The sequence below is a fragment of the Hermetia illucens genome, chromosome 6 (assembly GCF_905115235.1).
Source record: "Hermetia illucens chromosome 6, iHerIll2.2.curated.20191125, whole genome shotgun sequence".
NCBI classification, from domain to species: domain Eukaryota; kingdom Metazoa; phylum Arthropoda; class Insecta; order Diptera; family Stratiomyidae; genus Hermetia; species Hermetia illucens.
The window spans coordinates 64,787,907-64,806,626 of NC_051854.1; the positions used below are offsets into that span (position 1 = coordinate 64,787,907).

At 42.0% G+C, this 18,720-nt stretch overlaps 1 protein-coding gene across 1 annotated transcript; it reads right to left on the reverse strand.

Moving 5' to 3' along the window:
* Nucleotides 1-17,533: 17,533 nt before the first annotated feature.
* Nucleotides 17,534-18,128, reverse strand: LOC119659875. Its single transcript, XM_038068193.1, has one exon. The coding sequence runs from the start codon at nt 17,994-17,996 to the stop codon at nt 17,598-17,600; it is 399 nt and encodes a 132-aa protein (XP_037924121.1). The 5' UTR covers nt 17,997-18,128; the 3' UTR covers nt 17,534-17,597.
* Nucleotides 18,129-18,720: the final 592 nt, after the last annotated feature.

Here is an 18,720-nt window from a genome sequence, read left to right on the forward strand (position 1 = left end):
TTTATCCTAGCACCAATTTTGCAGCAATGCAGCCTATAATATCGAGTTTAATCCTACCAAGTTTAAAAGAAATGCAACCCCTAGACCCAACTCGGAAGCCCTTCTGCTCCTTGCACAGAATGTTGTTGGTCTCGAGGTGCGCATTGACCCTTCCACTAATAATGGACGTTATAATTTTGAAGAGGGTTGGTAAACAAGTAATCGGTCTTGTGTCTGCGGGATTCTGCACCGTATCCTTCTTAAGGATAAGGTAGGTAATCCCCACAGTGAGGAAGGATGAAAATTCCTCCGGCCGACTCATGACCTCATTTGTGCTGTGTGCCAACCGACTGTGTACGTTGGTAAATTTCTTATACTAGAAATACTGCACCCGATCTAGACCTTGGTCCCTCCAGTTCTTCGAGCTGTTTATGGCTCGTCGAACTTTCTCTTCGATAACATCCGCAAAATTCATGCCAGGCGTATTGGCATGGCAGGTGCCTTCGGCAGTGATCCATTCAGCACGCTGGACAGGTAACCCCCAAAACCCACCCCAATATTCTTTCGCTTCCGTCTCCGAAAAGTGTACTGGCTGGACGCTCTGTTGGAATTCGTTGAGAGATCTGAAAAAGCTCCGCTGGTTCCTAGCGTATGTTGCATTCTGGACACGTCTAGAGTGACTTTCGCCATACCGTCGTAACCGACTGCATAGTTTCTGCTTTGGTGTGTCCAGAATTTCAACTACGGGTGTCTCACTGCAGATGGCATAGTTTCTGCAAACCCTCTGCACTTTATTTTTCACCCGTCTGCTGGCATTGCCAGTGCTGATCTGGATCAGTCTAGCAATGTCCTGCCTTAGTGAGCTCCGCCGACGTTCCAGACGAATTTTCCACTGTGGATCCCTCCGGTCACTCAAACCAATAACACGAAAGCGAATCTTCTGACCGTGCAATCTGATAGCCGCAACTGCACCACAATACACAAGTGATTGTAGTTGCAACAGTAACATATAAGCACAGTGGCGCCTAGACATCGAACCGCCCCACGACTAGCGGTTTCGACCCCGTACTGTCCATTACGGGAGCCCGACCCAGTCACCAGGTCAGACAACTCCCGCCGGTTATCCGTACCGGACCTCAAATTTATTCTTCTTCTCATTTTTGGTGGTGCAATTTATCTCTAGCTGCCAGGTGTGGGATAGCTTCCACAGTGAGTAATCTGCAGACCACAAATTTCCTGCACTTTTCTCACCTACTCCGTGAGACAATGCGGTGGGGTACAGCTATTCAGATCGAAGCTATCCACCCCTCCCCTCCTCCTTTCACAACCGGGCTTGGGACCGCTACAGCGAAGTTTATTACAATTTTTAGTAATTGTAGTAGTAATATTATTATAATTTTTAATAATTGGCTGCAAAACCCCCATTAAGTTCATCCTAGCATCACGAATTTTACAGTAATGTAGGCTATAATATAGAACATGATCCTACCAAGTTTCGTATAAATTCCACTATTACTAACAAAGTTATAATAGGTCAGAGTTGTCGCTTCTTTGCAAATTCAAGACTATGAATATCAATATTACCCGAAAGTGGATGCTCTCACATAATATATGCATATATATCTAAAGCGTCCAGCTTCCGGTTTTCCGACTTGTTCTCACTGTTCCAATACTTTTTACTTGGTTATTTTCAGTTTCGTTGCTTTTTTTGTATTATCTGTACATCTGTATTAACGTAACGTCTCAGATGTGTTTAGATGAACGCTCTTCAACCTCCTCTTTTCTAAAGCAATTTTTTCCAGTGTACCGATAATATTGGTAATCACATTACACGATATACATGAGTATGCCACAAAATTCAACAACAGCACGGATGACAATCTTTTCCTTTTGGTTGAACCTATCTACGCTCATAAAAAGTACCTTTTAGTCACATTCTTAGTACCATAATTTTCCCGCTTCCGACGACACTTTATTCATTCCAGGATTTGTTTTTTCTGGGGCATTGAAAACGCAAATACTCCTCCAATTGGCACGGATGCCGTTCTTTGGAATCTTAACGATCACGCTCTTCTTCCACTCTTTGGGAAATGTCTCGGATTCCCAGGATTTTCATCTGGACGGAAGTAGCAGATCTGCAGGAACCGCAGAAATAGCGATGAATAACCCTGCCCCACCCTACCCCACAAAGGCTACTGACTTCAGCCCGTGAATTGATAGGCGAAATGATTTTGTTTCTTTTATTGGGAATAGTTCGCATCCGCATACTGCGATGACTAGCCATTTCATGCACAACAGACGGAACTTCACTGAATGTCACACAGTTAAGAATCGTGGTGAAGTGTTCCTTGCACCTCCTCTGCCAGGCTTCATAGTAGATGGGGAATCTACCGTTAAGAACCCTCACATTTCTGACCATATTCAAGATCTTTCGAGATAGGGTGTATAGTTCTGAAAGTATTGCTATCTGCAAACTAACACAATAACAAACACCCTTTTCTCACGGCGGAGAACCTTCAACTCCACACGGATTGCTACAACAGAAGAGGGGTACCCTCAAGAGGTAGAATGTTTAGCTTGTAATGCAGGAATTCTTGTTCGAACGAGCGGCATTCAAGGGCCCTTGGTACCTGGAGAATCATGCGCACATTTCAGAAACCAATCATAAGTCAGTTTCGATAGTTAAAGTTCATAACTGTGAAGTTAATCCCTATCCAAGGCGTTGTTTATGTGTCGGTAACAGTAAAGTTTCGAACCACCTCTAACGAAAAACTGGGATGACTTTCAGTGCGTTCTTAAACACCAAATCATTAATTAAAATAATAGTTGGAAACTTTTGTTTTAGTGAAAATTAATTAATTAATTTTATTTTACTTAATTAATTAATACTTCATAAGTATGGGTCTGCTTGTCCCCTTTCATAATGCTAGGATTCAAATGAGAATAGAAATCTAAATTCGGCCTATATATGTTTCTCGCGTCACGTATTGGGTGGGTGATTAGCCCCCATTGACCACTTCCCGCTGATTACTCGCACCAATTAGATTAGCCAGGAATATCCGTTGCCTTAGCCCCTATTGACAATATAAAAGTTTTCTTGTGGGAGAGACAATATTCCTTTATGATTTCCAGAATAATTTTAGCTATTACTTTTACGACGCTGGAAGCATGCAGATACCCCTTCAGTTGTCACACTCAAAACGTGTGCCCCTTCTTTGAATCTTAACGGTCATCCGCTTCTTCTACTCTCTGGGAGAGGTCTCCCATTCCCAAGATTTTTGTATGATCGGAAGCAGCAGATCTGCAGTAACTGTAGGTGCAGCGATAAATAACTCTGCAAGGAGACTATCAAACCCAACAGTTTTACGCTGTTTGGGTTCATTGATGTCCGAAATGATTTTTCTTCTGCTTGGGGGAACAGTCCATATTTGCATGTTACAGTGACAAGCCATTTCATCCACAAAAACAGGAACCTCACAGGATTTAATACGGTTAATAACCATGGTGAAGTATTCTTTCCACCTCTTCAGTTGTTCATCTTCGTGGATGAGAAGTCAACCGTTGACGTCCTTCACAGGACCATCTAAAGATTTGCGACCACATGTAAGTTGCTTTGTACTCTTCTCAAATTATTGCAATCTGCGGCATCTTCCGCTTCCATGACCAGCGTAATAGCAAATTCTCTCTTATGACAGCGTATACTACCCTGAATTTCTCAGGATTTCGTTCGGAATCGAAGTTCGAGCATGTTAGGCTCTCCATCACTCGCAGCGATCTGTAGAGCCTTCAACCCCTTCCGTTCACCGATCCGCTTCCAGGACTCCGTACTCAACCAGATTTTATGACGCTCCTTAGGGACGACCTGTATTCCACCTAAGAAAAGAGCATTTTTAATGGCGGCTAATGGTCATCGATATTCTCAGGCGCGTTATTGACTAGATCTGTCGCTTGATTAGCAAGATAGCTCTACCGCTGTCGAGCGACGGTTGGGTCGTAGAAGCGGTCGATGCTGAACTTAAGGGGTCGCAGCTCACCAACACTGCGAAACGTGACGGACGCAACGCCGAAGCGAACTTAAACGGCCATCAAATGGTGATCTCTTTCAAGGCCGATGTCAACGCCTCTTTTATGTTACAGAAGACAAGGAAATTTGTTCTGAAATAATAAGTGAACAGAATATTGAACACCATAATGTCAACAATGAAGGCAACGTTATTGACGACGCCGATTGTAATAACTCTCCTTTCTCATAAAGAAATGTCTTCGGAAAAGGTATCCAGCATTATGGTGAGACTTCTCATTCACAAAAAAAATGGAAAGATTTTGTTAACAAAAAGCTGCTATATAATAAACTTCTTTTTCAGTCTGTGTCCCATTCAGAAGCGGGGTCGGTTCATCTTGATCACCATTTTCCTCGGTTAAAAGTCTGACCTGGCGGGTGTATCAAAACCGCTTCATGTCTCTGTTGGTGTTCATCAAGGAAGCGCCCTCTCACCATTCCTCTTTGTTCTTGTTATGGACACCATCACACGGGATATTCAACGTCGAACGTCCTACACACTGCTTTATGCAAATGATGGTTTCCTAGCATCTAATAGCAAAAATGATCTCGATCAACTTGTCCAAAAATGGAAGGATCGCCTCATGCAACACGGTCTCAAATTGAATCTAAACAAAACTGAATTTTTGACTACCGATCCCCATGAAATAGGCACAATCACTCATAATCGACAGTGATCTGCCCAGAACTGAGCGATTTAAATATCTCGGGTCAACGCTATCAGCCAATGGAGAACTGCGTTTTGAAATTGCTTCACGCATTAACGCAACCTGAATGAAGTGGCGTTCTACAACTGGTGTTTTTTGTGATCGACGTATCAACGAACGTCTCAAATCTAAAATTTACCCCAATGTCGTCCGTCCTGTTGCTCTCTATCGTTCTGAGTGTTGGCCGACTATAAAAGACAATGAACGGCGTCTTGCGGTAATGGAGACAAAGATGTTAGATTGGACTAGTGGCGTCACATGTTTTGATCACATCCGAAATGAGAATATCCGCGATCGTTATGGGGTTGCACCGATCGTGGAAAAGTTGCGAGAGAGGCGTCTTCGATGGTATGGTCACGCAATTTGTGCTACCGAGAATTCACTTGCCAAGATTGGTTTGAACATCGAAGTCAATGGTAAACGACCAAAAGGCATAAAGCAGTGTATAGGACGTTGAATGTCCCATGTAACAGTGTCCATAACAGGGCAAAAAAGAGTGGTGGGAAGACGCTTCCTTGATTAACCCCGACGGAGACATAAAGCGGTTTTGACACACCCGCCAGACTTCTCATTTTTTTCGTGCAATTTACCCCAGCGGAACAGCTTTTCTGGCACTAGATATTATTGTAGCGCATACTAGATACCAGGTGTGACAGTGTCCATAACAAGAACAAACAAGTGGGAATACCGGAAGCTCGCGCCTCGGGTATAAAGGTTTTGTGTTCATCTTATGTAAGAAATTTCAACGCACATTTTTCTATCCGTATATAACTACAAATCCAACATAACCCTTCATATTTTTCCAGACTACGAGATATACGTACATATTACAGCCATATTACGCTCACCCTAGACAAACAAACTGCCTATTTCCGAATACTGTACACATATATGCACGTATAGAAATTGATCGTACCCATATTTCCGATTTACTTCTTATATCTATTTGAATTAGGCACTACCCCCAAAGTTCATTAGCACGCATATACTATATACTTACCTACACACATGTCTGGTTGGAGTAATTGAGTAAATGATTAAAAAACTAAAAAAAATAATTCTCTGCGACTCAATTCGTAAGAACTCATTTCGTTGTGGTATTGACGAATTAATATGTGTTGATGACGTCATGCAGGTTGTAGGGTGCACGAAATTCACAAAAAATTGTAAAATTTCCACCCTATAACTTTGTTAATAATGGTTGGCTTTTCTTCAAACTTGACCAAACTGTGCAATATGTTCTTCATTACACGCATGTCAAGTTTTGTACTTCTGGGATGAACATAAGGGGGGGGGGGTGCCGGGTAAATTTCTAAAATGTGGAAATATACTATTATTAACTTTATTTGTGCAGATATCGGAACCGGATATATTTTTAGGCCTAGATTTGGTAGAGGTGCACCACTGTGTTTTTGTTCAGATTTTTCGGTTACATAGGTTCTAAGAACGAGACCTATTACACTTTTTGGGGGTCATATTTTGAGCCCTCACTCCCCTATGTTTCACCCAATATCAAATATTGAACCAGTTTCGAAAAGTACTAATTGAGGCATTTCATTTGATACCCAACAAGGCTACATTCTATGAAAAAAAATTTTCATCTTCCATTCACATGTATGGGGAGCCCCCCCTTAAACCTAACACAAGATAGCGCCACTTACTGCATGTAAAGGGAACACCAGATTACATGGTGTCACCAATTTTCGTGACAATCGGTCTAGTCGTTTCCAAATAAATCGGGTATGACAGACAGACAGACAGACACAGATGCAGCATGGAAATTCGCTGAAAATAAGACCCCAGGGCCAGATGGAATCCCAAATATCGCCCTGAAAGTGGCAGCCAGGTCAGCACGAAGTATGTTTGCCAAAGTTTTTACGGCATGCCTTAGAGAAGGAGAATTCCCCGAGCAATGGAACCTGCAAAAGTTGATACTTATTCCGAAGCCAGGAGACCCCTCCTCATATCGACCGATATGTTTGGTCAATACCATTGGTAAACTATTTGAACGAGTATTATACAACAGGTTGCTTGCTGTTGCGGAAAAGGAAGGAGGCCTATCCGACAAGCAATTCGGGTTTCGTAAGGGGATATCAACCATCGATGCAATCAACATGGTGACTGGCCTGGCTCGCGCTGCACTACAAGATGACAAATGCTGCGCAGTGGTGACACTCGATGTAAAAAATGCATTCAACACTGCAATGTGGACGAAAATCGTAGAGGCTCTAACCAAACTACACGCTCCAAAGTGCATTGTACGCATCGTTGTTGCATTTCTTCTTGGAAGAAGATTATATTGCGACTCGGACAATGAACTGAAATTATTCCCAATGACGTGCGGCGTATCACAGGGGTCTGTCTTAGGTCCCTTACTGTGGTTAATTATGTACAACGGAGTGCTGACGCTACGCCTTCCTCACGGCGTGACAACTATTGGCTTTGCGGACGATATCGGGGTAACAATAGTGGCAAAACGCTTAGACGAGATCGAAATCTATGCAAATGAAGCGATATGGCAGATCAATTCCTGGTTGAAAAAGTTCGGTCTATCACTTGCTGAACATAAAACGGAGCTAGTGCTAATCAGCAAAAGAAAGAAAGACACGACCGTGAAAATTAAAGTTGGTGAAAAAACAATTTCGCTTAAATATTTGGGAGTAATGATTGACAAAAGACCCAACTTTAAAAAACACATTGAGTGCGCTGCATCTAAAGCATCTTCCATCGCTGTAACGATCTCGAGGATACTACCGAACATTGGTGGACCAAGACAAAGTCGACGTCGTCTTATTTCAAGGGTAGTTATCATAGTTCCATGCTACTCTACGCAGCTCAAGTTTGGGCAACCTTTCTGGAAAACAAATCAAACTGCGGAAAACTAGGAATGGCGTATCGACTAAGTGCACTCCGGGTATGCATTGCTTATCGAACGACATCAGGAGAAACAGCATATGTACTGGAAGCGACAATCCCCATAGACATCTTGGCGGATGAAGGTCGACGTCTCTACGACAAAACGTATGCAATCGGTGAGTCTATTGTACTTCGACGGCAACTAGCACGGCGGGTTGGACACGACGAGTCACCATGGTGCCCAAGATGTGGTAACGTGGCTGAAAATGCGGAGCATTTGCGGAAGAAGAAGGAGGTGGTTTTAGTGAGTAGAAGTCTCACATAACTGTATGGCAGGAGCCTGCAGTAGGTTTTGAACCTTTCCACCTTCCAACGCTGAAAAGAAAAGGCAGACAGGCAGAGAGACAGACAGATGGACAGACAGACACCGTCCCGATTCTAATAAGATTTTGTTTCACACAGAACCTTTTGCCCTGGCTCCTCGCGTTCCAGAGCTCAATTGAAATTTCATTCATTTGATTGCTTCTTCAACTTCAATCCTGCTGGCTGGTGTATTTACTCCAAATGCCGGCAGCGCTTGCGGAAGCGGAGGATAAACAAATTCTTCCGTTGAAATCTGCTCGAAATATTTTCGCCATCTATCTGTTGTGGCTGGGTAAGCAAAAATTATTAAAGTCCCCAATATTACTGCGTATATTAAATATTGAAACGCAGTCCATTTTAATGTCTTTCCGAAGAATATTAATTAGAGAGCCCCCATAAATACCTTGCTTTTAACCAATTGGTATCGAATCCAAGAGAATTTGCCAGCATTGTTAAACTATTGTTCATGTTCAACCACCACAATTTCGCAGCCCCTGAAAAACTCCCAGAAGAAATCTCTTTAAACCTCACCTGCTTCTATACGGAAAATCATTTTTAAAAATTTTAAAGAAATTGTTTAAATTCATTCAGATCATATAGGGCCAGCTTCCATCGTTAGCACGGGATAGAGATAGAATTTAGTTGGCGATCGCTGGTTTTATTTTTGTCATTTACTGATATTTCCTTTAAACTTCAAACTTGTTTGTTTAAATTTGGTTTGCCGAGAAATCCTTCTATTGGACCGAGATCTCAAACACCATTCATCACTCTTACGCAAATACTTATTTACAACTTTGCCTCTAACAATCAGCAGTATAATAATATTTCCATAATTGTGCAGATATTCGAGTGGATCGAGCTCTGCTGTTTTTATTCTGATTCCATTTCCACGCATGAACATGAGACAAACAAGAGAAAATCAAGTTACTGCCTTGAATCTTTTGTTTTGCGTATTGTGCTGACTAAGAGGCATCCACAGTCCAATCCGCAAAAACTAAGTGATTGTGTTAAGTGTCATAGTAAAATAAAGTTTTCATAATCAATCTCCACTATTTTGTTGTCGTAACTTTCATCTTCCCATTAAGCTCAATTTATGCCTGCATTCCGATAACCCTTCAAAGTACCGAGCATTTGACGAGAAGCTTCACAAGTCAATCAATCATAATCACTAAAATTCCGCAGTGATTTGAGTGGATCGTTTAAGTCGTAAATTTATTCCTAATGATTGTATTGACACATATTTTAAGGTCAAGTACAAATACCGTAAAGATCATCCCTACAATGTTTTAATTATAGCGCAATCATCATAGGTTCGAAGATTCAGTTCGAAGAGCGTTGAATGGCCTGTTGAAGAATGCACGTAGTCATCGCACTAAATGCCACGAATATATTTTATTTAGTTCGTCGGAATGCAACAATAAGACATACTTGCAATGGGTGCACTCCATGTGCCGCTCTTAGCAAGATTGCTTTATGCAAATTATACTAAATACGCAATAAGTGTTTTATAATTTGCTTCTGAAGACCGCAGATACGTGAATCTTTCTTCTGTATGCAAGAAGTATAGTGCATACAATTTAAGATATGTGTTGCTGAGCTGTTGAATAATTGAATTTTACTAACATTTTTCTTCTATTCCTTTGTTTAAATATTTTTTGTTTCTTTTTATGATGTCAATCGTGAAACAAAAGGCGCAAATGAAGATGAAATAATCACTCAAGCTAAAAACACAGCTCGTGGTAATTTAACTAACGATTAAAGCAGAATAGATACCACCCACTACTAAGACTTATGTTACATCTTCTTTTTTCTATTATCTATTCTCCTGTTAACGAGAACGCAAAACCATTTGTACCTAATACTATGAAATCCTCAAATCTTATTCACAAAAAAATTCTAAGAACTGAAATTTTCGATTAATCTTGATTAGGTTCGAGTGCTTGTAATCGTTCATCTAGAGATTCTTCCAGATTAGTTTTTATGAGGTAATCTTCAATTAATACCTCATTTATTCATACAAAGGCAACTATTGAAAGATCTTTTCCTCCTGAATTCAAATAATCATATATTTCAGAAACCATTTAATAAATTTTCCATTGTGTCGACATGTGGTCAACCCATCTTTTTCGTTTTATAGGTGAAGATAAATCTAAAGAGTAAGGGGCTTATGTTAACTTGCCTGCTTAGTGGTTTATTGTGTAACATCAACAATTTGGTGTGTTATGAGTTTTAGATTAATTTTCGCAATGTAGCGATTTTGGTACGGATCAAGATGATATATTAATTCTGCTTTATACATACATATTTTTCAATTCAATAAATTGTGAATTAATGTAAATCATCAGCACTTATTCGTTCACTATTCCTACAGAGGATGGCCCTGAATTTCGGGAAATGTCTTTCATTCCGGAGGATATTACGAGGTGTTTATACCTTCTGTCAACTGTTCTGTGTTATCCATCGTTGCTTCAATATTATCTAGGTCTGGTTGGATTCCGGCAGGGGTAATCATGTGGCTAAGAAATTTCACCTGCTTCTGTAGGAATTTGTATTTTTCAACATTTAGAATGAACCCGGCCTCAAGGAGCCGTTGGAAAATGCACTCGAGATGATCCAAATGCTCAGATTAAGAAGAAGAGGCAACCAGAACAACATCCATATAAACGAAACAGAAGTCTGTTAGGACAGAGTGGATGAATTTCTGAAATGTCTGCGCAGCATTGCGCAAGCCAAATGACATCCCAGTTAACTCGAAGAGTCCGAAAGGTGTGCAGATAACCGTTTTCGGCATGTCTTCAGGAGCAACAGGGATTTGATGATACACCTTGGCCATATCCAAGGTCGTGAAAACACGACAATTTGTCGGAGAATGCGTAAAGTCATGCATGAGTGGAATAGGGTACCGATCGGAAATTGTCTGAGCATTCAGACGCCTATAATCTCCGCAAGGCCTCCATTCACCGTTTGGCTTAGGAACCAAATGGAGTGGAGATGACCAACAGCTATTGAAAGGTCTGCAAATAGCCTGTTTCATAATGTCGTCAAACTCTTTCTTTGCAACAGCTAGCTTCTGGGGTGATAGAGGACACACCTTTGAGAAGATCGGGGAGCCGGTAGTGTCGATATGATGCTGCACATTGTACTTTACCGACTGGGAGAAACTAGTTTCAGTAGTGAGTTTACGATAATTTTTGGATGAGCGCGCGAATGCGATAATCGCAATGTCCTTGAAAACAATGGAAAGTATGCGCAGGTGGAAATTTTTCCTGACGTCTGTAAAGAGATTGCAGGGTCTATCAAGGGTTTGTTTTGCAGGTCCACCAATAGCCCATCACTATATCGCTACACAGGAAGTCTACTCCTAAAATGGGGGTACTAATATCCGCCAAAACGAATCGCACGAATACCTTCGACGCAGTCCGATACTCACGTCCACCTGTCTATAGCCATAAGTGCAGTTGGGAAGGGAATTCGCAACAGCCAGTCGCAAGTTCTGCGGAATCAACGTGAATCGACACCTCCACGCCCATGTCAACCAGAAAGCAACGTCTACTCAGAGGGTTGCCGAGGCACCCAGTGAGCCTAGTTTTTTGTTACATTAACATTGGTTCCTGTGGTACATTTAGACTCTTAAGCTCCGAATTTACGATGGTATCAAGACATCGTCAGGGCCGATGAAGCCCCCTGCGTACGACTACCCGAACGGAAAGCAAACTTCGACCGCGACTGCGATCGTAATCTTCCTCCCGAACGTAAAGTACCTACAGTCGCCGGAAGCTTCGAGACTGCGTTCACAAGTGTTGCCACTATTGTCCTCAAAGCCTCAACCCCCCGAAGAGTATCTCTAGAGACTTCCGCGACCACAGATCGTGCGTACCCCGCGTGGGCTTTATCGGCTGTGACGAACAATACATCCAACGACCCCGACCCCGCTACAACCAGAGGGACTTCAATAGCTCTGAGCCGACCTTATCCCCACCGAGCTGCCTTATTTTACGAAGCAGCTAGCTGGCGGTACGGTCACTCAGTGTCAGCTCATTTGGCAATGATTCTACTTCGCTTCCTCACTCAATGACAACCGGCTTATGAGCTGCTCCTTTAGCCTGACATTGGAGCAGTCCTCCAACAAGTCCGTGCCAAAAGCCCCCCTTTTCGCAGCGTTAAGTACATACCCTGACTGAAATCGCTTCTACAGGGGGAATCGCGCCTCCCGCTGTTTTTTCTTCCCGAAACATGTCAGCCAGTGTGTGAAGCAGAGGCAGAACACCGAGCTTTGTTTGCTGGGCGTTGATGATAGCTTGTTGTGTCTGCACTTGAGCTGCATATGTTGTAACATTTATGGTATTCGCTAACTTTAATGTATTTGCCATATGTGTACGAATATTTCCGGATGACAAAGCTTACACTGATGCAACTGATACAACCTAAATTGTTTGTCTTGCGTTGTATTGTGATGCTGTAGTTTCCGGAATGCCTCTACCGATGTCTGTTTTCAAAGCTACGTCCGTAATTTCGTCCATAATTGTTTATTTGTCGATAAGCACCAGTCTGACATGAGTCCGTATTTAATCTGTTCTTAGGCCAATGCGGGCAGAAGCATTTCTCGTGCACAGACACTGTGCTGTGCGTAAAAACGGACGCTAGCACATCGCTAACGGATCAGGGATTACAAGGAATTTCCAGTTGAACTTTTCATCGGTTTCGTTCACAATTCCACAATATGGTCCTTAACATTCGGACATTGGCGCCAGCGCCCAACCCAGAAGCTGAAATGGGAAATATTAGCCTTCTATAACTTTGTTAATAATAATTAGATCAAGCTCAAACTTTCCGGTTCGAGTGAATTTAGATCAGTTTTCGTTGTTTTGTCCAAAATTTGGAGATGCAACTATCTCACCATTAACATTAAGTTAAAATTATTCTAAGCCAATATTCTCTTTGCGCTGCCATATGGAAGTAGCCCCTGAAAAGTAATCATCACTGTAGCACGTAAGATCCAACCATTCATCAACTCATATTTGTACCATGTTACTAGTGACCTGATATATGGTTGATAAATTGCCCCTTGGTGAAACATTGCGCGCCATACACGCGTTCCCATCCTGGATCACCGCATATGCATATGCATTTATCAACACCCTAGATGCTCTGCCCATTAATGCAGACAGGAATAATCCGATAATCCGTAAGACTGGCAATCCTGGTCTTGTTGTCTGGGGGCAGACAAATTTGTTATCGTAACTGGATGTCGGATACCAGTCGACTCAGTTGTAAATGAGTACCTGAGTAAAATCAGGGTAATAAATCTCAGGCGGCCGCAATGCTCCTACAGTGTACTGTAGTGCACCGTTACGGTCTTGGAGGAAGTGCTCTAACACGTTTCTATGCCCTGATTCAATATAGATTGTTGCAGTTCAAGAACATGATCCGTAGAATGTTGATGTGGTCAATGCAGGAAACCAACGTGCTTCTATCGTTCAAGCATTTGAAATATCCCTTGTTCCTTGGTCCCAGATTCCCCTGCAATTGTCGAACTCAACGCGGTCGCCCTTTTTTGAAATCTTAACGATCGGCCCCTTATTTCACCATTTGGGAAAGGTTTCAGATTTCCAGGATTTCCGTATAAGTTCAAGTAGCAGAAGCAGTGGTAAATAACTTTGCAAGGATAGCGTCAAGCCCAGCGGCTTTACTCCGTTTGATTGCATTGATGGCCTAGATAATTTCTCTTCTGCTCAGAGAATCGGTCCATATCCACACATTATTAACTTTATAACTTTGCTTCCGCCGTTTTTCAATAGGTGGCTTTAGAAATACATGGTGAATAGAACTAAAGTGTCATTTAACAACTTTATATATCTGTCGAAAGCACCAGTTCGAAACATAAGTGATTTTGTACTTACTTCATATATTTTTAATCGCTTTCAAATATCAGTTTACGAGTCAAATTCTCATTATTTGCGGGAAGTTTTACTTTACGTGTTCAATTCAAAGAAATTTGCGGCTGCGGCTCAACGAATGCTCTCGAATACGCATGACGAGGCAGCTATTAGTGAAAGAACCTGTCGTAAATGGATTCAACGCTTCAAGAACGGTAATTTCAACGTCGAAGACCGGCATGGCAGCGGAAGAAAAAAGGTGTTTGAAGAGTTGACGACTTTACTCGACGAAAGTCCCAAGAAGAATTGGCGGAATCATTGTATGTGACTCAGCCAGTTATTTTCAAGCGCCTCAATGCCCTCTAATGATTCAAGAGCAAGGAAATTGGGTGCCATACGAATTGAAACCGAGGGACGTTGCACGGCGTTTGTTTGCTTGTGAACAACTACCTCAAAGGCAACGACGAGAGGGGATTTCTGCACCGTGTCGTGACTGGGGACGAACAATGGGTTCACTACAATAATCCCAAACGCTGAAAGTCACAGGGTGTGCCCAACTATGCTTCCACATGGACAGTCAGACCCAATATTCACGTCTCCAAGGTTATGCTGTGTATTTGGTGGGACCAGCACGGTGATTCTGCTGTATGACAACGCTCGCCTCTATGAGGTGCGACTGGTGAGAACGTACTTGGAAACACTGAAATCGAAAGTTCTACTGACATTGCTCCATCTGGTTACCACCTTTTCCAATCAATGGTACGCGACCTGGTAGATGAGCATTTCGGTTCTTACAATGAAATGAAAAATTGGATTGATTCGTGAATCGTCTCGAAGGATTCGTTTGCTGCCGGGTAGATGGGAAAAGTTAGTGGCCAGCGATGGACAATACTTTGAATCGTAAATGTACTAACAATCTTTGAAAATGAAACCTTTAAATTTTCAGAAAAAACAGTGAAAGCAAAGTTATACACCTAATACAATGACTAATCATTTCATCCAGAAGAAGTGGAACTTCACCAGATGTCATTCCATTCCGTTGTGCAGTATTCCTTCCACTTCATCAGCTGCTCATCATCGTGGATGAGAAGTTGACCATTAACGTCCTCCACAGGAATGCAACTGCAGAATTCCATAAGCGAACCAAGACCGTGTTTCGTCATGACATATCCAAATGAGGTAGTATCGGAGCCAACCTTGGCATTACCCATGAATAATAATCGGTGGCGTGACAACCCAGTTGGATCTAGGCTTTGAGGCGTGTTAGAGCACTTCCTTCAAGACCGTAACAGTGCACTGCGAGGCTAAGGTATCCCTGTAGGAAACAATCTAATCAGCATTGAATTTACCAGTGATTATGACCCTGATTTGACTCAGGTATTCACTCATAGCGAAGTCGACTGACATCCAAGCACGATACAAATGCCTCTGCCGCCAGTGAAATTCGAACCGTGATCTTCCGCTACCTAGCACTCTAATCATTAACCACTACGTTGGTCCATAACACTGTACAATTGTGATCTCCTCCAGCTGGACCGAAATCGTGCAGTCAGAATTCTGTCGGAAACAGGCTCGCAAAGCACAAGAACGCACCTTTCGACAGCCGTCAGTAAAAATTCGACGCCGGATACTACCACTTGATTTTCCAGGGTGCAAAAACTAAGTGCTCCAAGAAGGAAATGAGTAGTCTCCAGAGTGCCACCATTTCTTTTTTCCACTTTGCTTAGGCCCAAAATGTCCAGCTTATATCGTCGGAATTCTCGCTTGAGTTGGAGAAAGCGAACCTTCTAGGGACCGCGGATATCGTTATCGAGGAGTGTGCGTACATTACAGAAACCAGTAGTAGTAAAATTTCAAAATTTTTAGCTTGCTACCTCACAAACTTCTACCCCTTTAAGTCGCCTTTTGCGACAAGCAAGGAATATACTGTCAAAGGAAGTCGCACTCCGTCCTAGAAGAACTATTGGGCAGGGAAGACCTTAATTGTATTCTTAAACCCCAAACTCACAAAGTCTACAAATTAAAGAATTCCAATTGCTCGCCTTTTTTGGGTTCCAAGACCATTTCACTAGACTATAACATTTGATCTAGACGAAGATGTATTATTTCATCCTGGCATGTTGGGAACAGCTTCAACGTCGACCATCTCATGATTAACAGCATATATTCAAGCACAGAGCTAGTAAGTTTTGATCTGCCAGTAACAAACAATCAATTAGATCGCCCATATCGCGATCAGCAGGCAATCCAGGAGCTTCTCTTCCCGAAAGGAGTCATCACTTGATGGTCCTGTAAACAACAATGATTTCAGACCGTATGCCTGAAGATAGCTGAAGTACATTTCGGCAAACTAACAACAATGGTGCATAGGTATGGTGAGAGTTTAAGATTTTTTTTCATGGATGGAAGTGTAAATCTTAGAAAGGCACTGCTACGCGAAATCAGAGGAACATATGCGATTCGCATCCACTAAAACGAGCCGCGTGATGAACACGAAGTTTTATATCGTGAAGAAGGCTCTCTTCTGCATCAGCACGCTCAAATCACGTGTCGGTCAGGCTTCCCATACTTCCATACAGTTCTTGGAACTTCACAGGAATGCACCCTGCCTCTCCTGATGCTAGTCTACATGTCCCTCAGCGTGATTAGGTGGTATGCCCCACATTTTCTGATTCACTGCGATATCCATTCCGTTTGACATCGATGTTTACCCCTAGGTATTTAAAGCTAGACTGATGAGCAGATGACATCCCAATGGTTACACTGCTTCCCACGATCCCAAAACCGTCGATCAGGTGAACATTCTACGACTCAATCCCACTGCATTAGCAGGGTAAAGTGGCAATGCACCGTACGAAGGGCAGAAGTTCTAATTAAAGCCCAATCGGCGACCCGGAAAGGTCCGCTCATTGCATAAATGGCAAAAATACGATGCCGTAAATATTGGGATAGGTGCATATAATTAAAACACTAGCAGCAAAAATTGGCAAAAGTTCCAACTAAAAAATCCATCCCTATATGAGAATGCGGCAGTTCTTCATTTCTAGTGAAAATAACTTCAAAATTTCCGCAGCACTAGTCGGAACTCATCGGAAACCACATATTTAGTCTCTAAAAAATTGTTGGAGCTGTGCTCTGGATTTAATCATAAATTAGTCGATATTAGCCTTACCTGTGATGTCTTGAATGTCAATTACGATGTATTGAAAATGAGTTTACCTTTTCAAAGGAAAACTTCCCTCCTTATTAGTATTTAGGAAGATGTTAACTTCTTCCCCTTAATAATAATAATCGTTGGCGCAACAATCCATATTGGATCAGGGCCTTGAAGTGTGTTAGAGCACTTCATTCAAGACCGTAACGGTACACTACAGAACACTGTAGGAGGCAATGTGGTCAGCATTGCACTCGCCCGAGATTATTACCCTGATTTGACTCAGGTACTCATTCACAGCTGAGTCGACTGGTATCCGACGTCAAGTCACGATACAAATCCCACTGCCACCAGCGAGATTTGAACCGCGGCCTTCCGTATGACAACCCAGTGCTCTAACCACTGAGCTATCCGGACACTTCTTCACTTCTTCCCCTTGGAAGTCGAAATTCATGAGATAAATTTTGAGTCACATTGTCAATAACATGACAGAATTACGACAATTAACCTTTTTCAGATCCCCTTAAGAAAATCCCCGTGTTGAAAGAAATTTATCCAGCATTTGCTACATCACAATAAAAGAGGAGAACATCACAGTAAACTTATTGACTATCACTAGTATTCTTCATTATTCCATCCACCAGAGTCAATAAAATCGGTGAGTCCTTTTCATGATCGCCTACAAAGTTCTCCAAATTCAATCTGGATGGTGGTTGATGATCTGTCCCACTTTCACTAGCAAGCATATCTGCCGAATAGATAAATCCTGACCAATGGAAATACTCCAAAATTAATTTATTCAAAATATCTCTTGGCGATCCTTTGTCGTTATCCGGTGGTTTGGTGATAGGAGTGTTTTCGCAACCTCTGACAATCTCTAAGACCTTGGCTTGAATCATAGCCCGAATTTTATTCAATTCACCACTTCGTTCGAGCGTATCTCGGACAACTGATGAAAGCGGCGGATCTGCGGTTGAAGTATCTAAGGTGGGTTCACTCATAATTGAGATGTGTGACCACTAGTAAGAATATTTAGAAAAAGTAAAGTTTAAACTAAAAACTTTTTGACAATCTACGATCGACGTGCTACTTCAATTGAAAAAAAAACTATCCAAACAACTCCTACTCCGCTAACTAATTCATAATCTATAATCAGTATCTCCAACCAAAAGGGGAAAAATTTAAATTGCTGACTATCATGTCTGTTAATGACGTTGACCATTAAGGCATTATCCTGGCATTCCGTTACTATGTTAATACGAGTCAGACTGAAAAGCGTTGAAATGGTATAGCGTTATGTAACACTTGAGCTTTTGAATCTAGAAGGACTTCTCTGAATAAATGATCGAGATCCAGACAGTCCTTGCTAAAAACGACATTGTGACAGCAGGCAACAGAGTGAAAGGGTTTTGCATGAGTACACGCCGTATAAGATTAATCAGGCACTCCACATCAATCATAACTCAGTTTTCAAAACACAGCTAGAATTCTAATACCTACCTGCCAGCTCATTTGGTGTGAAGGCTAAGCTCTTTAAGCTGGGAAAAGCAGCTTTATCTACGATGTACATAGATACATAGGTATCAACCTCATTCGCGATGAAACTTTCAAAACGAAGATATCACACCGAAAAAAATGCTCTGGAAACTTAACCAATCATACTGCCCCCTATATGAGGATGGACGACTCCGTAGCTATATAACGACGAAATTTTTTAGCGATACC